This window comes from Coccidioides posadasii, chromosome 4 (genome assembly GCF_018416015.2).
Source record: "Coccidioides posadasii str. Silveira chromosome 4, complete sequence".
In the NCBI taxonomy this organism is placed as follows: Eukaryota; Fungi; Ascomycota; class Eurotiomycetes; order Onygenales; family Onygenaceae; genus Coccidioides; species Coccidioides posadasii.
In genome coordinates this window covers 3,271,300-3,294,868 of record NC_089410.1, presented here as the reverse complement: position 1 = coordinate 3,294,868, position 23,569 = coordinate 3,271,300, and the positions used below count along the sequence as shown (strand labels likewise).

The following is a 23,569-nucleotide window of genomic DNA, read 5'->3' as shown; positions in this document are numbered from 1 at the left end:
AGAAAGGAATACATGAAGGTAAAAGTCTTATATTCTTCTAGCAACTGTGTACGACTGTAAACAAGATTGCCACTGGCCTCCATTAAGGGGTTCGTGCAGTGGCTGCCTTTTATGTGTGCTCGCGAATGTTGTTTGTCTGTGTAAGGGGTTCGCCGGCGAATCCTTACAAAGATCTAGATTTTAGACTGTCAACCAGGCCTGCTATTCCATCTCATCATAAGAGAGAATATCCAGGAACAGCGCAAGAAGGGTGGGAGAAAAGAAAGAGTCTCAAAATGAAAACTCTTTTCACTTCTTTGCTAAACAGTAAAAGAGGTAATATGCCAAAACAAATTTTGTTCTTCCAAGAGCATAATATTTTTTTTTTTTGCCGCCGACATTGGACAACAAATATAAACATCACCAGGGACTAGTCTAGTCAATCACACATACACAAAAATAAAAAAGGAACAAAAAGAAAAAATAAAATAAAAAAATAAAACACTAGCTTTACACCTTGTGAATTGTGCAGATAAGATCCTGTCCATCCACAGAATCCCCTTCCTTCACAAGTAATCCGGAGATGGTGCCATGATGTGGTGCTGAGATGACCATTTCCTATAACACACACAAGTCAGTTAAATAACTCTCCCCTTAACTTGAAAAACACCCAATATGAATAGATCCACTTACCATCTTCATAGCGCTAAGAACAGCAATTGGGTCTCCCTTCTTCACTTCCAATCCATCGTGGACTCTAATCTCGACCACAACACCGCTCATGGGCGCGCCGACCTGGCTGCTGTTGTTGGGATCGGCCTTCGGCCTGCTCGTGTTGTCGACAGCCGCGAGGATATCGTCAACAGCGACCTGTCGGACTTCTCCGTTCATCTCGTAGAAGACTTCGCGCTGGCCGGTCTGCTCGGAGAGCGGCCCGACGGCCAACAACTTGAGGATAAGCACCTTGCCCTGCTCAAGTTCGACGGAGAACTCCTCGCCGATCTCCGGTCTGGAGAGGAAGTATTTGGTCGGGAGGACGGAGAGATCTCCGTACTTGGAGACGAAGTTGCGGTAGTCCTCGTAGACCTTGGGATACATCGCGAAACTGGCCACGTCGCACTCGGTGGCAGTGCCGTATTTCTCCTTGAGATCGGCCTTGATCTTCACGAGATCCAGAGGCGGGAGGTGCAGGCCGGGGCGGCTGTCCAACTTCCGGCGGTCACGGAGGGCCTTGGAGCGAAGGGGCTCGGGGAAGCCGCCGTAAGGCTGGCCCATGAGACCCTCGAGGAATTCGAGGACGGAGCCGGGGAAGTCGAGCTCGCCGGCACGGGCGATAACGTCGTCGGGGGTGAGCTTGTTGGAGACCATGAACTGCGCAAGGTCACCAACAACCTTGGAAGTAGGTGTGACCTTGACGATGTCGCCGAGAAGGTCGTTGGCCTGCTTGTACGCCTTCTTGGTCTCGGCCCACTGGGTCCCGAGGCCGAGCTGGTGGGCCTGGAAGATCAGGTTGGTGAGCTGGCCGCCGGGGATCTCGTGCTCGTAGACCTCGGGGTCGGGTCCGGTCAAGCCAGCCTCGAACGGAGAGTAGAGCAGGCGCAACTGAGCCCAGTAGGAGTCGATGGCGCGGATGTTTCGGATGTCAAGCTTTGGATCGCACTCGGTGCCTTCGAGGGAAGCCAGGATGGCTCCGACGCTGGGCTGGGAGGTCATTCCGGACATGCTGTCGGTGGCCGCGTCGACGGCATCAGCGCCAGCCAAGGCGCAAGCCACCATGGAGGCGACACCGGTGCCGGCGGAGTCGTGGGTGTGAACGTGGATGGGAAGATCGGGGTACTTCTTGCGGATCGCTCCGATGAGCATGGTGGCTGCCTGGGGCTTCAACACACCCGCCATGTCCTTGATACCGAGGACATGGGTGCCGAGGGCGACGATCTTGTCGACAAGATCAAGGTAGTAGTTGAGGTTGTATTTCTTGTTGGGGTTCAACATGTCACCGCTGTAGCAGAGAGTACCCTCGACGACACCTCCAGCGGCCTGGACGGCCTTCATGCCGACCTCAAGCTGGTGGATATCGTTCAAGGCATCGAAGACACGGAAGATATCGACACCGTACTTCTTTGCCTGTTTGCAGAAGTGGTAAATGGCGTTATCAGGGAGGCTAGGAGATTAGTTAGCGCCGGATCTTATTTTTATTTTTATTTTTTCTATTTTTATTTATTTTTATTTATTTATTTAATTTTTTTTGGATTCAACTTACGAAGAGTAGGCGACACCGTTGGCTCCACGGAGCAACATCTGGAACGGAATGTTTGGAACAGCCTTGCGAAGCTTCCGGAGACGGTCCCAGGGATCCTCGTAAAGGAATCTCATGGCGACATCGAAGGTGGCGCCGCCCCAGCACTCTAGACTGTAGGCGTTGCTGTAGGCATGGCTCGTCTCCTTTGCGATGTTGACCAGATCGACTGTTCGGACACGGGTGGCGAGGAGAGACTGGTGGGCGTCGCGCCATGTGGTGTCCATGATCAAGCAGCCCTTGTTGGCACGGACGGCCTTGGCGAACGCGGCGGGACCCTGCTCGTCGAGGATCTGCTTCCACCCCTTCTGGCAGGGGACGGAGACGTCGACGGGTGTTCCGGCCTCGTCGACGATGGTGGGCATGCTGATGGCGCCCTTGAACTTGGGCTCGCCGATCTGGCCCTTGATCCTGCTGCCGTTGACGGCAACGTCGCCGAGGTAGGCGAGGAGCTTCTGGGCGCGGTTCTGGCTGCCGATGAGGGCGAAGAGCTCGGGGGTGTCGTCGATGAAGGTGGTCCAGCAGTTGCCCTGGATGAAGGTCGGGTGGGTCAGGAGGGAGGCGAGGAAGGGGATGTTGGTCTTGACGCCGCGGATGCGGAACTCGACGAGGGCACGGAGCATCTTGCGGCGGACGATCTCGTAGGTTGAGCCGTGGCAGGTGCACTTGACCAGCATGGAGTCGTAATGCGGGGTGATGATGGAGCCGGCGAAGCCGTTGCCGCCGTCGAGACGGACGCCGTTGCCGCCGGCGGAGCGGTAGACCTCGATCTTGCCGGTGTCGGGCTGGAAGCCCTTTGTGGGATCTTCGGTGGTGATGCGGCACTGGATGGCGAAGCCTCTGGTGGAGATGCGGTCCTGGGTGAGGCCGAGCTGCTCGAGGGTGGCGCCGGCGGCGATCTGGATCTGGGCGGCGACGATGTCGATGCCGGTGATCTCCTCGGTGATGGTGTGCTCGACCTGGATGCGGGGGTTGATCTCGATGAAGTAGTAGCGGTTGAGCTGGTCGACGAGGAACTCGGCGGTGCCGGCGTTGCGGTAGCTGACGGACTTGGCCAGCTTGACGGCGTCGGCGAGGATGCTGTCGCGGACGTCGACGGGGAGGTCCTTGGCCGGGGCGAGCTCGACGACCTTCTGGTGGCGGCGCTGGACGCTGCAGTCACGCTCGTAGAGGTGGACGACGTTGCCGTGGTTGTCGCCGAGCAGCTGGACCTCGATGTGCTTGGGCCTGTCGAGGAAGCGCTCGACGAAGACGGTGCCGTTGCCGAAGGCGGATTTGGCCTCCGAGGTGGCGCGCTCGAAGGAGTCGCGGAGGGACTCCTGGTCGCGGACGACACGCATGCCGCGGCCACCGCCGCCGAAGGCGGCCTTGATGATGATGGGGAAGCCGTACTGGTCGGTGAAGGCCTTGACCTCCTCGAAGCGGGAGACGGGGCCCTCGGTCCCGGGGACGACGGGGACGCCGCACTTGATGGCGAGGCGACGGGCGGAGACCTTGTCGCCCAGGGCGTCGATGGTGTCCGGCGTGGGGCCGACGAAGACGAGGCCGGCCTTCTCGACGTTGCGGGCGAACTCAGCGTTCTCGGAGAGGAAGCCGTAGCCCGGGTGGATGAGGTGGACGCCGTGCTGGACGGCGATGCGGATGATCTCGTCGCCGGCGAGATAGGCGCCGACGGGGGTGAACTGGCCCCTCCGGCCGATCATGTAGGCCTCGTCCGCCTTCTGGCGGTGCATGCTGAGGCGGTCCTCGTAGGAGTAGACGGCGACGGTCTGGAGGGACAGCTCGTGGGCGGTGCGGAAGATGCGGATGGGGATCTCGCCGCGGTTGGCGACGAGGATCTTGTGGAACTGCATGATGGTGGAGTTTGCGCGCAGTCTGCGGTGGACGGAGTGCTCGTAGTTGGAGGGGGAGTGGTCCTCGACGACGTCGTCGATCGCCTCCTCGGGCACGACAGAGACGGCTGGATTGGAGGCAGCCATGATGCGATATGGTCAGGACGAAGAAGAGGGGAGAGGGTTCCTTTCGGGAGGTTCGACGGTAGCCTCCCGGTGGGGAGTGGAAAGGGGAGAGAGAGAGCGGTCAATTGAGAGAAAATACAAATTGAGAGAAAATATGAATTGAGATGATGAAGAAGATGATGAAGATGAAGAAGATGATGATGTTGATGAATTGGGAAGAAGAGAAGAAGAAGAAGAAGGAGAAGAAGAAAAAGAGCGGGCGGCGGTTGATGATGGACGATGATGCGAAAAAAGGTGGGGTAAAGTCGAGTCGAGTTGAGTTTTAGAAAATATAGCTTTAGCCGACAGAATATATAGAATATATATATATAGAAATGGATATAGAAACAGAATAGAATAGAATAGAATAAGACAGTGTACTCTTGTGCTATTTACTGATTAAAACTGAAGAGAATATCCTGCTTTTTACTGTTTCTTTTCTGCTCTACTCTACTGGATCTATCTACTTACTCTCCTCCGTCTCACGATGACTCGAATCCGTTCCCCGACAGCGCCGGAAGTTTTAGGAACCCCCAACGACAGACCACCGTCTAGAACAGAAGAAGAGGTAAAATATATGAATTAATTAATTTTTTTTAAAGAAAAAAAAAAAAAAAAAAAAAAAAAAAATAGAGAGAGAGAGAGAGAGAGAGAAAGAGAGAAGATGAGGAGATATCTTTTCAATCGACAAAACTCCATCTGTGTCAGCTGCAAAACTCGATCCGTCGGGGAAATCTCCTCCTCTTCTTCTTCTTCTTCTTTTCTCCTTCTCGACTGTATCTAACTAGACTGACTGTCCGTGCACCATCGTCTCCCCTGCTTTATTATTAGTTAGTGGTATTATTGTTATTTATTTCGTCTCAATGGAATGGCCACCAGATGAACTTAACGAGTATCTACAGCTGATCAACCAATCTACGGAGTACTTATACCTTCATTACTGGAAGCACCTCAGAGACTGGAAGCACTGCACATACAGAGAATAGAGTATTGAAAAAGCAGAACGAATTGAAGAGAAGAATCGCTTTCCGTCGGGCCGAGACCGAGGATGTCGCGACGTCATGATGCTTTTCTCCTTGTTCTTCTTCTCTTCTACTTCTTGCAGGGTTTAGGAGGGAGTTGGTTAGGGATAGGGGTAGTTAGGGGGAGTTTAGTCCTTCTTCTTCGCCTTTGCAACCCTTTTTTTTCTTTCTTTTTTCTTTCTTTCTTCTTTTTTTCCCTTTTTCTTTTTTTTTTTTTTTTTTTTTTTTGGTTCCTGTGACAAGCTCCCTAAACTCTCTAACCAACTCTCATTTGTGGGGATCGCGAGAAAATATTAAAAAAAGGAAGAAAAAACAACTTTCAGGTGAAAAATGGCGTCAACTCGCAGCTCTCTCTCTCTTTTTTTCCCCGCTTTTTCAATTCTCTTGGTTTTTTTTCTTTTCTTTAATATTTTCTCCCCCACACCGGCTGTCGGGGGAAAAAAAAAAAGAAAGAGCTGGAAAATCGCATAATGCCAAGTCGAAGAAGACGTACATACGGACAAACCAATTTAAAGCGGCATAAAGTGAAAAATCCTGCATTGGAGAATACCTTTTCCCACCAAGATACGGGAGTACTAAAAGTAATTTTCCCCAGCCAGAAGAACAAGAAAAATAGAACAGCTCTCGAAAACGTTAGCTAGGATTACAGGAGCAAAAAAAAAGAAAAAAAAAAAAAAGGCATAATTCAAGGCAGACAGCAACAGTAGAAAGGAGCACCTGAAGTCCGAAGAAACAAAACAAAAAAAATAAAAGAAAATCGAATCTATTGTCACAAACTAAGTAAAATGCAGTCATGGCGCCCCTTTCCCCGTCCCACCGGCCTAGATAAACTACCAATCGTCCTCCTGATTAATAAGTTTTCTTTTTTTTTTTCCTTTTTTTTTTTTTTTTAGAATGGCCGGAAGCCCGTCATCTGAGGCGTGATCCCATTTGTCTGCCCTCCAAGCGGCATCGCGTGCGCTGCTGGGCTGGCCGGTCCCTGCGTCAGCATCAGTCTCGTCCCCCCAAGCACCGGCGTGTTGTCCTCCTCCTTCTGCTGCGCCGCCTCCTTCGCCTTGCGCTCCTCGTTGTCCTTCTTCAGCATCTCGATTGTCCGCACCTGCTGGCTCAGCATGTTGATCATGTACGGCATCGTGAAGTCGTTCAGCCCGTGTCGCCACGACATCTCAAGCACCACGTCCGGCCGGATCAGATCGTAGCACGCGTACAGCATGCCCACATAGCACTCGCGGCTGCCGATGTCCACGAACTGTAGTTTTTCATCCGTCAGCATATATACATATACATATACATATATACATATATATATATATATGTGTGTGTGTGTGTGTGTGTGTGTAAAGGGAACAAAGAAAATAAAGTGACATCACTTACATAACGTAAAAGGTCCTCCACAACCTCGGTCTTGCCCGAAATTGCCGCTGTCTCGATCGCATCCTTGAAGAGCTTGTCCTGCTTCGACAGCGAGATCGACTTCTCCCACCGCTTGTTCTTGCGGTAGATGCTCGCCGCGATCTGTCGGAAGAACACCAGGTCGTGCTTCTCGAGCCTCTGCGCCAGCTCAACCGGGTCGTAGTTGTCGTGGTTCTCAACAGAGTCGCGCAGCGTCTTGTAGTCCTCTTCCTCGATCAGCAGATCGTTGATCGCGTTGTTGACCGCCTTCTTGTTCTGGGGCTGGACGTTGAGCAGGAACGGCTTGATCAGCGGGATGTTGTCGGACTTCTCGAACATGCGCACCACCCGATTCACATCGATCCGTGGCGTAAGAACTTGCAGCAGGTCCGTCAGCAGCAGCGGCTGTTCCTGGAGGTAGAAGTTTAGTGCCCGGTAGTAGATCTCCAGGTTCGCCACCTTCACAATGATGTCCTTGAAGGAGTGGTGTTCCCAGGCATCCGCCGCCCGCTCCATCATCGCCAAGGCAGCGTTATCCCACTCGTCGTAATGGCAGTACAAGAATACCAGCTCGGGCCAGAGATTCGCTTCCTCGCAGGCTCGGATCATCTTGGGGATATTGATGCGTGTCCAGAAAAGCTTCAGGTGCTCCATCACTCTGTCCGGGTGATATCTCGACAGGGCGATGCCCAGCTCGGTGAACATGCCCATGTGTGCCCTCTCTAAGCCTAGACCGGCCTCGAGCAAAGCGATGAGCTCGTCGAAGTATCCGTTACGCTCATACTGGCGCACCAGGTCCTGCAACTCCTCCGCGTGGACGATGAGGTTGAGACCGCAGATCTGGGCCAGCCGGAACTCTTTCTTGGCAACACAGGCCTCGTTAACCTGCTTCCAGACCTTGACGCTGTTTCCTTTTCGAGCGCATTCGACCGCAGCCTGGTAATCCTCGAGATGGACGAGGGTGGTGGCGAGTTTTGCCCAGTTGGAGATACTAGTGAAGAAGATCTTGGCGGCTTCGTGATACCCTTCTTCGTAGGCCTTGTCACCAGAAGCTTCGATGTCTGCAACGTTAACTCCGCGAAGGAAGTCTTCAAGCTCAGGAAGCTGGTTAAGTCTGGCATAGGAGAGGGCGAGCGCAGTGTCGACAGCCGGCTCACGGAGAGTCTTTCTGGCCATCTTCAAGAATTCGACGAGGTCCTCGTCCTTGCCGGCGTGAGTGGCGGTCTCAATGACTTCATTGTAGTTCGATGGGTCTCCAGCCCGGATATACGAAGCAATGGCATCGGAAACGCGAAGGCCATCCAGCTGAGCCTTTGCTACTTTGCTCCAGACTTCTGGGAGCTCAACACGTTCAGCGTACTCTTGCGCGCGGTCAATGCTGACAATATAGTCGACAAGCACGTTTGTGGCGGAGATGTGGTTATCAACCTTCTTGTAGATCTCGAACGCTTCTTCATACAGGCCGACAGACAGACACATGCTTGCGATTTCGTCGGCATTGAACTCTGTCAGCTGGTGGATGTAGTCCATCAACCGGCCCTTGTCCGCCTTGGCAGCCGTAAGCATCAAGAGATTCTGCAGACTGCTGTTGTCGCTGAATGGAGATGGTTCTAGGATAATCTTCTCCAAGAGCTCGATCAGCTCTGTAGGCAAATCGGCATCGAGGAAAGCTTTAACGGCAATGGAAACCTTGTCTGGCTCGGCTGATTCTGGCACGGCGGTGGCAATCACTTGATCGACCAGAGAGCGGCGGTGGATGTTATTGCTGTTTAATACGAAGGCCCAAATCTCAGGGTCGGCGCGTTCAAGAAGATATCTTGCCTGGGCTCGGTACATCGAATTCTCATTGGTGATGTTGATGAGCTCCAAGTCATTTTGGCCCTTTCGGTACGCAACGTAAGCCAAGTTTGGATCACGCTTCTCGCAATATTTACCGACAACCAATGTATCGTAGAGATCATTCTCCTTCAAGAACTTCTCGGGATTATTGTTGCTATCAATGTAAATCTTGGCAAGGGCGTTATATACTGCCTGTTGCTGGTTTCCGGTAGCAAGCGTGCTCTCCAGGAATGGAAGGAGAATCTTCAAGCGGTTCCGGGTCTCTACCTCGGAGACAAGCTCATCGATCGGAATAGACGAAGGATCCACGGTTGAAAGGAGATTCTTGATAATGCCCTCATCGCAATCGACGTCGAGAAGTCCTCCCACAACAGCTGGAGTTCGAGACGGATTGACTCTCTGAACATATACCTCAATGGAATTGTACTGCTGATTCTGGTACAGGTAAAGGACCAAATCGTGGATGAAATTGAATCTGTCACAGACAATAATTAGAGGAAGCTGCTCGGTGAGACGGGCCTCCTTGAGGAAGTTCTTGACTTTCTCAGCATTATAGTAGTTGCTCTCACGGCAGATTCGCTCAACCTCTGTCATCTGGCCCATCTTGGTAGCGGCTTCGATATACTTGAAGTGCACGTCAGGATCTTCGCTCAAATTGACGATGCTGCCAAGGTAGTAGTATAGGCCTTCTGCCGTTCGGTATTTCTCGAGGAGATTGATCAAGTTGGTCGCGCCCAACAGGTCCGAGTACTTGGTAGCCAACTGAACCACGGCTTGAAGATTCTGCCGCAGGTTCACTTTGAGCATTTCGTTCATGCACTCCAAGGACTGTTCAACTGACAAGCGCCCGAAGTAATTGGACAGCCAGTCGGGATTTAATTTATCGGTCCGGACGATATTGCGCATGATGACCGCAGGATCCTCGGTGTTCTCCAAAGCTCGCTGGTACAACCCAGCACCTTCGCAGAGTTGTGAGACCCTGGCCTTGTCGTAATGGGTGAACATTTCATTTCCGAGAATAGCATCCGCAACCTGAGGAGCATTTACGAGATTCATTTCCAGGAGGCGAGTCTGGAGGTGCCCATGTTCCGGCTTGTTGTCCTTGAGGGCATCTAGCAAGAAAGCAGTGGCTTGTTGGATCATATTTTGAGATATAAAAACATCAACCACACGATCGAGATCGACGACGGCGCCACTCTCCTCGCTAACAAGTTGACCAGCGAACTCGGCACACTTTTCGGGGTTAACGCGAACGATGTGCTGGAGAAGTTGGACATAATCAGGCTGGAAGCCAACTTGCTTGGAGTAAGCAATAATCTTGTCAAACTGTCCGGTTTCCGCAAACCCAGCGACAACTTTGTGGGGGACGTTTGCCTTCAAATAGATCCCCAAAGCAAGGCCAACATCGTATGGTCGCACAATATCACCCAGCTCCTCAGAACACTCAAGCTTGTCCTCACTAAGCCATTTTTCGAGCAGATGCTTTCGACTCTGCTGCATAACGGGTCGAACCAATTCAATACTTTCATACTTGTTTAACGAACCCTTGTCCAACAGCATGCCGAAATACTGGAGAATGACGGACATTCCTTGTGCACTCTGAGGAGCGCTCTTGAGTCGGTTAATGGTCTCCGGGGTACGGAGGAAGCCACGTGGTGAGTTTGCCGCAACCTTTGCAGCCTCTATATAGTTCTGCTGGGAAAGGAGCGTCTCAAATTGTCTCTGGAGAAGATTATCTGCACCTGGAAGGCCTCCCTTAGCAGCCAGCTTAACAGCAAGCGATGTGTTGGCTGGATTATCGAGGAGGTAAGGAATGATGGTGTTCTCATCAACGCTGACGGATAGGACTTGACCCTTGCGGTTGACCCCGACCAGACCCGTGGATTCCGAGTCTGGAGTCGTAACGAAGATCGTCTCGCTTGAGATGCGGTTCATGAAAATGCACGTGCCGGTTTCTAGGTCATATAGATGAATGAAGCCGAATTTTGTGACGAGATATACAATGTCATATTTCTTCGAAACCTGCATCGCGACCGGGAAATCATTGGTCGCCTCTGGTGGGAAGTAGATCTCCACGGCCTTCTTCGCAAACTTCGGATTGGGTTCTTGGTGATCGATCTCCGCGATCTGCAGTTTTGCTCCGGTTTGGGTGCGAACAGCAAACGTGAAAAGCTTGTGCGGCAAGGGGGAGCCTTCGACAGAGATGGATGCGAAAGCGGCGGCATGGCCTTCAATGTGCTGTGAAATACCACGCTCGACGGAGTGAAGCTGCATCGTTCCAACAATGCGTCCTTGCTGCTGGCTGATACCGACGACAGCCATCCATTTCTGATCTTCGTTGACTTTGTAGCTGATGATTTGGCATCCCTACAAGCAATGCATTAGCACGTGATCGCAACGAGGAAGTATTCAGGACACACGTTTAGATTAGCGATGCGGTCAAACATCTTTATAGGCGCATGCTGAGACGGATCGAAGACGTTCCAATGGTAAACCGCAGCCTCTGTTACCAGGCCCAAACTCGTCTCGCTGAACCATTTCCAATACACAACATCCTCGGTGAGCACGGCGGATTTCAATTTCTCCTTCGCCTGGAGGTCAAAGACTTGAACGGTTCTACCCTGGGCCTTGAGGGCGATGATGTTTCGGTTCCAATGCATGATAGCATTATCGGCGTTGATGGGCCGACGAACGACTTCATTATTATTCTTGAGGTTGATGATAATGACTTGCGTTTTGTCACTTTCGGGTAACTTTTGACGAACGCACACGAATGAATCGGATTCAAGGGTCTGGATGGTTCAAACACATGGGCGATTAGCGGAGAGGAGAGAGTTGTAGGGACAGCAGCTACACTTACACATGAATTGAATCCGATAGATGCGGGCTACAGCACGCGTGATGTTAGCGGTGCACGAAATGCCAGAAACACCTCATGCATTCATCCTCAGAGGTTCGAATACACGAGGATATCCCAAGAACTTAACCGACTATCGTTGAGACGGTCAAAAAGAGGCGAAATACATACCACAATATCGAGGTTCGTCAACTAGAGGAAACAGGTAGATTAGCGATCCAAAGCCCAATCGCGCATTCAACCCAGGGTGACCGGCCGGGAAACAAAAAAAAAGGAAAAAGATAATACCTGAAGTAGTTCCGTAAATTTAATCGGAAGAGGCGCCATGTTTACCGACGGCCGTCAGGCAGCTCCCTCATCCAACAATTCCCAAAGGTATGCAAAGGCTGAAGCGTTCGGGAGATGACGCCAGCAAATCAACAAAAGCCCAAACCTCCGCAAAGACCGCGAGAAAGCCAATTAAAAAAGGGGCGTAATTCCGTAAAAAGTGTAATTCCCAAGCGAGCAATGAAAGGCAAAGAAGAGTAAAGAAGAAGAAAAAAGGAAGAGGGGGAATATGGGAATGAAGGCTAGTAGAGAGGGATCGGGGATGAGTGAGGTTGACGTTGAGCGGAAGTCCAAGCTGTTGTTTCTGGCTCCTCTCAGGAGGTCTGGGCGCTAGCAGCAAGTCACGTGTTCCCCGGCAACGAGACGCATGTTCAAAACGCAAAACAATCACGGCGAACGTCTGTGAAGTCAACAAAGACAGCCGCCGCCGGAATCAGACCACCAGGCTGCATTCATCTCTACGGAACATGGCGAATGCAGCACGTCCTGCACAGCCTTGTCGATGCCTCTCCGCCAATCAATCTCTGCGGTTGGATACAGCATGCCCTGAGAAGGACCACCCTGTGGTCCCGGCTCAGTAACTTCCGGCATACATGTTTGCTGGTGATTGAGGAAACTGGCATCTACTCAAGTGAACTGAATGTATTTTGACGACTGAGGTGAAGAGGATAAAGCGAGGACATGCGGTGAAAGCCCATTGCAGGAATCCAATGTTGAACTTTGTTTCACTTCCTTTTTTTCCCCTAAAACTACCCTGGCATTAAATAAAACAAAGGAGCATTATCACATCATATTTCAAAAGAACCTAGCATCATCCCGTCAAATGTATAAGCCGAAAAGAAAGAAAGCCTATGCTTTTTCTAGCTTTGTTGAATTTAATGGTGGAACAGGCGGATGCCCTGTTGCACAAACACCATACCCAATTTCTCGGCCGTCTCAAACACAGCAGAGTCATTCTGGCTTCCACTCGGAGCTGCAATATACTTAACTCCGGACCGTGCAGCACGGAAGACGTTGTCCACGAAGGGGAACTGTTCTCTAGGTTAGTATAGTGGATCAATGGCCCGATAAATTAAATGGAGGTGAAATAGCACGTACAAATGCATCCGAAGAAATAGTCACCTCTCCCAATTTCTTCCCCCATTCTTCTCTCTCTTCCGGTGTAAAGGGTGCCGGGACTTCTTCAAACACTCGTTCATAATCTTGCTTCTCGACCTCGTTCTTGGGAACCTGTCCTGAGCACAGCATGTCGATTGCGTTGCTCTTCTCGGGTCTCTTGACGCCCGCCTTCCATTTGATGTTCAGCGCGCGGTCGTGGAAGCGCATCCACCAGTTGTCGGCCTTGTCTCCGGCAAGGCGGGTGCAGTGAATCCTGCTCTGTTGACCTGCTCCGAGACCAATTACTTGGCCATTGACTGCATAGCAGACGGAGTTGGATTGGGTATATTTTAGGGCGATCGTGGCAACGGTAAGATCGCGAAGTGCAGACTCGGGAAGGCCCTTGAGATCCTTTGGTGTGATGATGGTGTTGAAAGTGGACTTTGGAGAGATGACCGCGTCATTGCGGTGCTGCTGAAGCTGCACGCCATAGAGAGTGCGAGTTTCTTCCTCGGGGGGAGTGTAACTGTCATCCATCTCGAGGACGAGGTATTTCCCTCCTTTCTTCTTTGCGAGCAAAGCAAGAGCTTCGGGTTGGTATCCAGGGGCAATCACACCATCGGAGACCTCACGGGAGATGATCTTGGCGGTGGGTACGTCGACAACGTCCGACAGAGCAATAACATCACCAAAACTAGACATGCGGTCCGCGCCACGGGCACGCGCGTATGCTTGGGCCAACCCGGACTCATCAATTCCGGCAATGTCCTCAACCATGTAGACTTTCTTCTCCTTCTCGTTCAGCGGAATGCCGATAGCCGCACCCGCCGGTGAGACGTGTTTGAAACTAGCAGCAGCCGGATAACCGAGCGCCTGTTTCAGCTCCTTAACCAATGGCCATGCGTTCAAGGAATCCAGCAGGTTGATATAACCGGGAGAGCCGTTGAGCACTTTGAAAGGCAATTTGCCCTCTCTCATAAACGCAGCAGCTGGTTTCTGGTGGGGATTGGCACCATATCTCAGAGCAAGGTGCTGAACCCCTTCGCCGGCATACTGCTTCCTGAAGAATCCAGAGATAGCCTCGTCATAGTCTGCGGTGTGTTCAAATGCCTTGAGGGCATAAAGGCGGCGGTTCTTCTCGGAGATCTCTCCCTTTTTCAGTTCGCCCAGGAACTCGGGGTAATCGTTCGGATCACTAAGGACCGTCACACGGGCATGGTTCTTCGCGGCGGCACGAAGAAGGGTTACACCACCAATATCAACTTCCTCCACGGCCTGAGCGATTGTAACATCTTCCTTGGCCACAGTGTCCTTGAAGGGATATAAATTGCAGACGACGAAATCGACTTTATTGATCTTCTGTTCGGCGAGATCCTTCTCGTCGGACTCGATATTCCGCGCTAGAATACCACCGTGAACGGCGGGATGGAGGGTCTTGACGCGGCCACCGAGCATTTCAGGGGCATGCGTAATGGCGGAGACGTCTCTATTATTTTCCTCGCAATGAGACAAATTATCATCGGATTTTATGCGAAAAATAAAAATAAAAACGGAGCAGTGCTCGACGGCCTTTTTAAAGACGGCTCTCGCTCCGGGTTGAACTCACTCGACGGGAATTCCAGCCTCTCTGATCATCTTGGCCGTGCCGCCAGACGCCAGAATGCGAACATTGCTCCCGGCCAGGCCCCTGGCCAAGTCCAAGAGGCCGGTCTTATCGTAGACGGAGAGGATGGCTACAAACACAAATAATCAGTCAAGTGTTGTTGAAGCAGAATGCTAGGTGAACGAGAGATAGAAAAAAACATACCAGATTTCTGCGCCATGGTAGCCACCAGGAAGATCTAACTGCTCAAATTCTCCTCAATTGACTCGTAGGACGGGAGAATAGTCGACAAAGAAGAGAAAAAAAAAACAACAAGGCCAGTCTTGTCCTCTCCCGACTTTTCGTCTTTCCGTTGTGCCCCTCCACGAAAACCATCCCACATCGCCGGGCAAACACCGCAAACACCGCAAACACCGCAAACACCACAACCCGATCCGGCCTAGCGCCGACCGGCACCAACGACACTTTTTCTTCCGCGAGCGAAGTTTTTGTTTCTCCTTCTCTTCTTTTCTTTTCCTCTCCATGAACAACGCAAATTTCAACATTCTACAGTCCTCTCCTCGCAAAGGTTTCTCCTAAGAAACCCATGATGTCAGGAAGTATGCAAGATATACTTGTATAGAATGAAGAAAAAATCATTAAGCTTCGATCTTGGGTGCAGTGTCATTCTTGAATCTTCGTGGATGGGATTGCAATGATTGATGCTACATTCTGCTCTTTTTGTTTTTCCCCAACCATGATGTCCTCCGTAGTCGTATTGTTATCCGATCCCCGAACAGGAGCTACAAGAGCCATACCTGGCTGAGATGCCATGCCTTAAAAAGAAGTCTATAAGTCCCCGATTCCTCGCTCCGCCGTTCAACCAAACCCGTAACAATGCAGATTAATAATAATAAGTTAACGATAGAGTCATAAACCGTCGAAAGGTGAAAAAAGAAGCAGATCAAGCCTGTTAGGAAAACTCGGACGTTCTCGCAGGTCTCCTGGATATTCAGTCTGCTAACCTCCTGCCGATATTTCCAAAGCATACACAGCTGCAGAACAGCACGCTAGCAATCCACGTCCCCACCGCAACGCTCTCTTGGGTCATTCCCATGATATTTGTAGTAGATGGTATCGGGGCGCCATTCATCGTAGTGTCTGGAGAAGTAGCTGCAAGTGGGGACGAAAGCGACGCGGTCGCCGGTGAAGGTACAATCGTAGGATTGATCCCCAACAGGGCCAGCATGCCAGTTATCCCGACCAATGTGGAGAGGACAAATCCCGGCTTGGAGCGATCAATAAGATACCACAGCACAGGGTTGGCGAGGGCGAGGGTGAGGGAAACTTGTAGGGTGGACTGCCAGGGAAGCTTCCTCTATCAGACCATCGTATGGTTAGTATAAAATAGAAAAGAACAAAAAAAAAAAAAAACCTGCGGTTAGGCCATGGATGGAAACACTCACGATTGCAAAAGCAATACCCACAAATGCCCCAATACTCCTCACCATAGGGCTCCATTCCAAAAGCCCATTCCCCTTAGCCGTCCTCGCCGCATTCTGACTTCTCCCGACAATCAAATCATCCCCCCAGAGAAGGTCAAACCAAGGCTGCAGACTCCCCAACGCAACACCCGCCACGCCCCAAAGCGCCAGATATCCCAACGACCTCTGATCAAGATCAATATGCTCCATGTTCACCGGCACCCGTCCGGCCACATTTGGATGGCCATGCAGATGCGTGATGATCCCACCATACGCCATGCCAAACAAGAACAGCAACACGCTCCTCCGGATCAGAGGCAGCACGTATCCCCTGAACCCATGCTTCTTGACAACGTGCGCCTGCAGGACGGTCTGCTCAGAGATCCCATTGCCGGCGGGCGAGAAGTAATCCCGGCCTTCCACCGGCGGGGAAGGCTGCAGGTTGGGCGTCTGCGCGCCGGTATCCCAGGGCGTGCCGGACTCATCTCTCACGCCTCCGAACGCGGTGGGCGAGTATATCCCGTACAGAGTGGGCGAGGTCAGGTTCATCATGGACCGGGAGGATGTCAGATCATCTTGCTTCGGGTCGAGAGAGTCAGGCGGCGGTGAAGATTCATCGACGATCGGGGTGCCGGGCTGAGAGGATTCGGTAGAGGGAAGGTAGAAGCTCCGCGGACGAGATCGGAGGACACGATGTTCGGATTCCATATTTTTATTCTTACTTTTATTTTTTTTACGGTTTTCCGTGAATGTGATTTATGGCGGCTTAAAAGTAATGTTCGCTTTGCTCTGCGGAATGCGAAAAAAAGCCTCAGGGGGAGGATGTCCGCTTGCTAGCGACTGTGGTTTTCTTCCCTGTCAACTTCGAACTGGTCACGACAGGCTTGGAGCACACAAAGGAACGGCCTCACGCGACGCTGCAAATGCCCCCTGCACCTGGATTGTCGCAGCCCGTGCAGACTTTCTTTTCCGCTCGATTTGTTGGGGCTCACCAAACACCCTGCTGAGTCATCGATGTCTCTCTAAGCATGTGATTGCAGCCAGCCTAAGGTTTGGGCCAATGGAGATGGTGATTATGGCAATGATTTTGGATTCTCGAGCGGGATGTGGTGGAGGGCTCAGCTCATGTGCTTGTCATTTTGCTAAGCTTACAGCTCCAGCAGCAAGCAAAGTGCCACAGAGGTCCAAAGCTCCCAAGTCTCTCAAATCCGCCAACAAAAATTAATCACAGAATCAAGATTTATTCCTTCTTCAGGCTTAGCCTCATTTCGCTGTGATACCGTATTGTTGCTGGCTTCGCTGATAAACCTCCACATCTTCCTGTATTAACCTGTAACGCGTACAGCGCTCCCAAAAATGAGCATAAGAGTCCCTTTGCAAGAGCCTTGGTGAGCACGTCAGCTTTATTCGCGTCGGTTCCAATGTGCTTGATTTGAGATGTTGTCGTTTTGAACCCAATGTCTCATCATATGGTGCTGGATCTCAATATGGCGTGCTCTTCTCCCGATTGGATTCGGCGCCCGTATTCTTGTAAGCTCGATTCGGATTCCAACTAGGGTTTGAGCTTCTTGTTGCATCTGTATTGGGCCTGTTCGTAAGACCCCTTCAAAAGCTTTTACTCTTAGGAATTCGGTATAGAATGTCTCTTAATAGGCCTTCGAGGTCGTTTATCCGGTAAGTCTGTTTCTTTAAACGCCATGTCATATCTTTCCTGGATGAATTCTCTCCATCGAGGCGTAATGTTCGCCTTAAGAATATCATGTAGCGTGTAGTCGGGGTATTTAAACCCGATAGACTCCAAGTTCCATGCGGATTGCTAGGAATCTCTCTATATAATTCCTCTCTCCACCAGTAGACTGCGGTGTCATAGTCAATATTTCCCTTGCTAGGCGTTCTCGGCAGATCTCAGGTCTCTCTAGGAAAGCTGTCTCCACAGACTTCCAGAGCTTGTAGGCGACAAGGTCATCTGGTTCTGTGAAGTGGACTCTGGCTTTTTTAGTTATTGTACCGTCAATTAAGTCATATAGCCAATTATTCTTGGCTCTCCAGAACCTCGTAATGTCAGGATTATCTGGTGGTGGCGAACTCTCCTGCTCCTTTAGGACAATATCTTCGGCATGCGAGCTTGTACAATTCACCACAGCTTCAGCACCAGGTACTCGGTCTGCTTGCTAGTTGCGTGTAGCTTGCAGGGATTGGACTCGCTATCGTGCCAGAAAGCTACAGGGGTTGCACGTATAGAAGGCACCGCTCGTGGCGGGTGCGCCCTTCTAAGTGTTCGAAAATCTCACTATCCACAAGGATAGCTATCGAAGGTGTTGATTGTAAGCTTAAATAACCAATTGAGCTGTAAATCAACCTTATATGCTTGCTCTTCCGTGCAAAGGGCTATAACCTGATGGAGGTCTCGTATGTTTGTCATTCGCTAAGCTACCTAAAGGGGGGATTTTCGTCTGCCAATACCGGAAAAATGAGCTTTTCGGGCAACCGTCGGAAAACGTTTATCCGACGCGACCCGTCCATTGAACCACAGGTCGCTAGAAGCTTGAAACCGTAGATCAACTGTAGATTCACACTGCACGTACGGAGTATAAAGGGTCCAAAATGTATAGAGTTTGGAATGTATGATGCACCAATTGAGGGCTTTGAACCCGATTCGGAAGTTTTTCATTTGCTAGGAACTAAAGCTCATTCAGGCTGCTTGATTGTACTTTTGAGCAAATCAGCTCCACTGCCTCCAGTTGGAGACAGACCTGATTCAGACATGTTCAGCTGGGACTGAACAAAGGGAGAAGATGTGATCAGAGTGGGGAGGGGAAGAGCGGACGCGGCAGAGGGCAGGGCAGCAGCAAATCAGCCTATCTTGGCTGCTGATTCGCAGACAGTGTCTTCGCCCCTTCCAAATATCAAAGTCAGTTCAATTGATTTCTTTGAAATAGGCCGATCACCCAGGAGGATGCGGATCATCGCTGACCTTGCATCCCTTAGGGCCAATTACAGGTCTAGGTGATCGGGATATTACAGTTGGTCTGCGGCACAGTCGGCACATTTTGCGGCTGCTCTAACATTCAACTTTGCTATAATATGTCCGATTCCCCAATCGAACAGCAATATTCTTTCTAATTCCTACATACTTTGTCCCAAAGAAATTCCGCAGCAACCCTCACTGTTCCTGCAACTTGAAACGCAACCACTGCGGAAACCGGTGTATAAACCTCGAGCAAACATGCGACGTCCGAGGTACTTGAGGCGCATACAGGACTATATGTTTTGGAAAAGGCGACTTCATTTGCTTCGAAGGCGCAGACAGCATGCCCATTTGTTGCGGGAATCGCAAGATTGCAATCGCGTTTTACCTTCAGTGGAATCCGACATTCGGCTGAACAATCAAACTGAGAAGTCAGGGTTGAATGTAAGATCTTGGATCCTCTGTCAGCCTGCCAGCATCATTCTAATCAGGCTGTGTACAGGATGCAGCAAGTCCTTCAGGTGCCTCTGATGCTCCGCCCGACGCTCTATCCGACACTCATTCTGAACCAGAAGACGTCAGGGTGCACGAGATTATACAAGAAGCAGTGGCAGCTCTACGCAATGAATCACAACAGTATGAAGAGCCCGAATCCGAACCCCAGTTACAGACTATGTTACATCCAGTGCACCCGGTTGGCAATGAAGATTCCGGTTTTCATTCACGACTAGAGGATCCGTTGGGCGACCAGCCAGCTGAGACCTACATCCCGACTACAATGAACGACCCGTCGGAGGTCCTAGTCCACGCGCGTGCGGAGCCTGATGAAATGCTGCACCACTTCACGCTCGCTTTAGGATTATGGTGCGAAAAATCGGGAATATCTCGCCAACACTACCAGGCACTGCGGGAAGTCCTACAGATTCCCGAAGACACCGGTGTACTGAGATCTCTACCATTGGGGCTGAGCACGTTGAAGAAGAAATGCAGAGCTCATCGGACGGACATCAGGTGATCTATGTGTGTCATGTGAGACAGGGTGCTAAATAGTTGGATTAAACTACCTGACAGGGTACAGCCTGGAGAAGATGCATACGAAGAGGTTACGGGGTGCGGAGTATGGAGTATAGCAGGCTAGAAATGTGTATTTTCAGGCAGTGGACCCCAAACAGCACAATGTGCAGCGCCAACCTTCATACCCAGACATTAAATACATACAGGGATGGTCCTATCCACATTAGACGCAAAAAAGTAATACAAAGTAAAAAGTCACCCTTGTGGGCAGAAATACAGAAGAAAAAAAAAGAAAAAAAAAAGAAAAAGAAAAAGGGAAAGAAAAAGAAGAACAAGATGGAGATGGTGCTGAAAACTATCCTCGCTCAGGCTTCCAGCATGGTCTCGTCATCATCCAGCCGGCTAGCTTCCATACCATCTTCCGGCGACAAGCTGTCACCTCTGGTGTACCCACTCTCAGCAAGCTTAGACACTTCCATGTCCACGTCTGACAATTCTTCGGTATCATCCTCAACCCCCTGCGCGGGTTCGGGTGCAACTCCAATGCTGCTTGCATCGTCCAGACGGCTTCGCGTGTCGTGAGGACTCTCGCCGCTCAGGATGTCCTTGTCGGCCTCTTCAAGGAAAGTATCCTCACCACGCTCGGTGTCCTTGTCGTCCTGGTCAGCAATCATAGACGCCTCAGGTGTTTCCACCTGATCGTGCTCCTCTGTGGCCGCAGACTTTGAGCCGAGGACCTTCGACAGCCGTGCTCGCGGGCGGCTTCTCTTGCTGCCCGCCTTCTCCGCGGAGGATTTCCTCAGAGCCGATGCACCCGCACGACCCGCGGGCTTCTTTATCTGCCCAGTTTCCTTGGATAAATCGGCCGCATTCTCAACAGCCTTCCTTTCCCGCCGTGGACCTGGTCTGCTTCTGGGCTTATTTGCAATGGGCATCGGTCGGCTGATCACCTCAAGCTCGCGGTGTTCCACAGCGGCACGGCGATTGTACTCGCCTCCCAAGCCGTTCGCCGGGTAGTCTTTATCGTCCGACAACACCGAGTCCCAGTCCCATCGTTGCAGTCGTCGAGCAACTTTCCGGATCATCGAAAAATAAAAGCTAGCCGCCTCTCCATAGTCTTCCTCCTCTTCCGGCTTCGGACATATTCCGCCTTTCCCCCAGGAGTTCTCGTCGTCCGTGTCGTAGCCGGTGGGCAAGCTTTGCAGCAGCCGTCCTGCGCGAGCAAACGGGACTTCCTTCTCCCGACGCGTACGGAGAGAATTCCACGCATCCATCCGGCGCTGAGCGAGAACATAATCAACGCGTTGCTTCCGGTTCTGTTCGAGAGCTATCTGGTGCTGCGTCATTGGGCGTGGACGTCGAGAGCCGGCGGGGCCATTGGAATGCATATCGCCGGAGACGTACTGGTTCAAAATTGGATGTCCGGCGCCAGGGGGTGCGGGGGAGGAGGTATCGGGGGTCTGGTCCATCCTCGTTTTCAGGACCAGGCGCTGCGGCTGGCTGCCCGGTGGTCGATTGACAGACGAATCCCTCTTTGGCCGTTTGACACGAGCCCTAGAGGTCTGTGGAGTGTGCCCTTCGCCAAGGTCTTCGTCCTCAAGAGCCCTTTTTGCTGGGTTCAGCGGCGTGGACGCGTAGACATCGCTACGGCGACCACCCCTACCTCCCCTCGAAACATTGGGCATAATGGCTACGTCCTCAGAAGCCTGATCATCGCTTGCATAGTCTTAAAAGTAACGATCATGTTAGCAACCTGTAGAAAGAAGCCAAAACCCTACGGTCAAAAATTGATAAAGAAATCGTGACGTATAACTCACCTTTCCTGGGGCGTTTGACATGTCGGAAAATAACGTCATCTTCCTCCAAGATACCTAAATAAATCAGTAACAGTCGTCTAGTAAAAGGGTGCCAAGGGAAAAAAAAAAGGAAAAAAGAAAAAAGAGAGAGAGAGAACATACGCTTCCGCTCCCGTTGCTTGTTTTCGCCATACTGGATTTCCTCGGGCGGGTCCACATTCTCGGCCTCGGCCTCTTCTTCGGTGAGCTCTTGCATCTCGGGAACCTTCAGCGGCAGCCCTTCACTCCCTTCTCCGACGGTACCAGGGCCAAATGGATTTTCCAACGCGGCTTTCTCGGAGAAGTCACTCTCCAAGTAGTACCACATCAGCCATAAAAAGGCTCTAGCGCGGCTCTTGCTGCTCAGAGTAGGTCGCATGACCAAGTCGAAGAAATCCCCGGGCGGTGGGAAGTGTAGCTCGGATATTCTGGGGGCATAATGGGATAAAACGAAGATGAGGTTGACCGGATTCGTGCGAGGGATTGCATGGTTCTTGATTTTCTCGATAGTACCTGGCTGTTCAACATCCTCCGATGCCCCCTTCAAGATGGATTTAAGACGGGGTGCGTCCTGTAGCTGCTTGTAGGCACTGGAATCTTGATGGGCCTGGAGGGACGGGATCGAATGGTAAGTTCGTAGCTGGGCACGCATCTCCGGGAAGACTTTTTTTTTTGGGTCAAGAATTAGCAAGGTAGGCGTCTTGGGGTGGTGGGGGGTGGTGGGTGTTTGCCTTGAAGATAGATTGGGACAAAAGCAGACTGGGGACACTTACAGTTCAGTGTAGTATTCATTCTCCCAAAGTTAACTAGGAGGCAGACCATGGCCATGTTGATGGCGGCCGACCTCTCGTTCTGAAGCTTATCCTTGAGGATCTTGCTCGTTTTGCTACTCTTCGCCATAGCATCTAGATAGATATCGGCAAAGGTATGGTTCTTATCGCCCTCGGGGAACCGAGTAAAGCAGGGGGTTTTGTCCTCGAACACGCATCTCAAAAACCGATATTGAATGTCCTTCCGCCAGAGTGGAATGCCGTCGTCCTTCTTGAGATGCCTGATTTTATTGCCAGAGTAGACGGATCCGATCGTGCCATTCGTCTGCTTTCTGGTGGTGGTGGCGGTGGTGGTTGCATTTTCGGTGCCCGTGTGGGACTCGGACTGCGGCCGCGGGGCGGAATTCCGACGGGTGTTCGAGTCTTCTGCCTGCACGCGACGCGAGCTCTTCACGGGGGTCTCTGTGGAGGTTGGTAGAGATTCACGGGACTGATCAGCTTTGTCACGATCGGGTTTCCGATGAGCTGATTCCGCCTCAGTTGGCTTGTCGGCCGACGGCAGACTTGAGCTTGGAGGTGGGCTTCTGGTCGCCAGCAACTCAGGAGCTTTGGAGGAAGGTTTGGGAGAGGTGGTGGTAGCGGTGGTCACGTCGGGACAAGCAGCTTTGGACTCGGCCATTGTGGCATCCGGCGAAGTAGGCCGCTTCTCGTCCCCGTCTGTTGCTTCGACGCCATTCATCTGAGACTGTTCCGTGTGACGTGAGACGGGCTCCGGCTCAGGTTCCAGCTCCGGCTCAGGCTCAGGCTCAGGCCCAGGCTCAGGCTCAGGCTCGGGTCTGCGGGAGGGAGAAGGAGCAGCGTGGGCAGAGGCGGCGGGAGAGGGAGAGGTGTCGCGAGGGAGAAAAGCAGGGCGACTGGCCATCGTGAAGGGGGAAGGGAGAGGCGGTGGGTTGGGAAGTTGGAAGAGAGGAGGAAGAGAAGAAGAGAAGATGGGGGCGAGGTTTAAAAGGGAGGGCGTGGGTTAAATTAGTTAACTAGTTAGTGGTACGGCAGAGAGAGAGTGTGTGTGTGGGAGGACCATGATTTACAGTCAGAGCTGCTTTGCTGCC

The 23,569-nt window shown here is 51.6% G+C and overlaps 6 protein-coding genes across 6 annotated transcripts; 1 reads left to right on the top strand and 5 right to left on the bottom strand.

Moving 5' to 3' along the window:
- Positions 1–337: 337 nt before the first annotated feature.
- On the bottom strand, positions 338–4,543 carry PYC1 (pyruvate carboxylase). The gene is made up of 3 exons (XM_003067414.2): positions 2,240–4,543; positions 673–2,140; positions 338–597 (listed from the first exon to the last, which is right to left on the bottom strand). Exons 1-3 carry the CDS (start codon positions 4,252–4,254, stop codon positions 490–492), a joined length of 3,591 nt encoding a protein of 1,196 aa, XP_003067460.2. The 5' UTR covers positions 4,255–4,543; the 3' UTR covers positions 338–489.
- Positions 4,544–5,445: 902 nt separating this feature from the next.
- Positions 5,446–11,944, bottom strand: D8B26_007940 (uncharacterized protein). The gene is made up of 6 exons (XM_003067413.2): positions 11,671–11,944; positions 11,554–11,574; positions 11,386–11,412; positions 10,946–11,317; positions 6,669–10,892; positions 5,446–6,543 (listed from the first exon to the last, which is right to left on the bottom strand). Exons 1-6 carry the CDS (start codon positions 11,707–11,709, stop codon positions 6,184–6,186), a joined length of 5,043 nt encoding a protein of 1,680 aa, XP_003067459.1. The 5' UTR covers positions 11,710–11,944; the 3' UTR covers positions 5,446–6,183.
- A 404-nt stretch (positions 11,945–12,348) lies between these two features.
- ADE17 (bifunctional phosphoribosylaminoimidazolecarboxamide formyltransferase/IMP cyclohydrolase) lies at positions 12,349–14,748 on the bottom strand. Its single transcript, XM_003067412.2, has 4 exons — positions 14,615–14,748; positions 14,414–14,540; positions 12,808–14,293; positions 12,349–12,740 (listed from the first exon to the last, which is right to left on the bottom strand). Exons 1-4 carry the CDS (start codon positions 14,628–14,630, stop codon positions 12,585–12,587), a joined length of 1,785 nt encoding a protein of 594 aa, XP_003067458.2. The 5' UTR covers positions 14,631–14,748; the 3' UTR covers positions 12,349–12,584.
- A 312-nt stretch (positions 14,749–15,060) lies between these two features.
- On the bottom strand, positions 15,061–16,849 carry D8B26_007938 (uncharacterized protein). Its single transcript, XM_003067411.2, has 2 exons — positions 15,856–16,849; positions 15,061–15,767 (listed from the first exon to the last, which is right to left on the bottom strand). Exons 1-2 carry the CDS (start codon positions 16,579–16,581, stop codon positions 15,402–15,404), a joined length of 1,092 nt encoding a protein of 363 aa, XP_003067457.1. The 5' UTR covers positions 16,582–16,849; the 3' UTR covers positions 15,061–15,401.
- Positions 16,850–18,862: 2,013 nt separating this feature from the next.
- On the top strand, positions 18,863–20,151 carry D8B26_008429 (uncharacterized protein). The gene is made up of 2 exons (XM_003067410.2): positions 18,863–19,285; positions 19,344–20,151. The coding sequence occupies exons 1-2, from the start codon at positions 19,100–19,102 to the stop codon at positions 19,854–19,856; spliced, it is 699 nt and encodes a 232-aa protein (XP_003067456.2). The 5' UTR covers positions 18,863–19,099; the 3' UTR covers positions 19,857–20,151.
- Positions 20,152–20,162: 11 nt separating this feature from the next.
- Positions 20,163–23,382, bottom strand: D8B26_007937 (uncharacterized protein; the record flags this gene model as incomplete). Its single annotated transcript, XM_003067409.2, has 4 exons — positions 20,163–21,581; positions 21,673–21,726; positions 21,814–22,353; positions 22,464–23,382. The coding sequence occupies 4 exons, from the start codon at positions 23,380–23,382 to the stop codon at positions 20,221–20,223; spliced, it is 2,874 nt and encodes a 957-aa protein (XP_003067455.2). The 3' UTR covers positions 20,163–20,220.
- Positions 23,383–23,569: the final 187 nt, after the last annotated feature.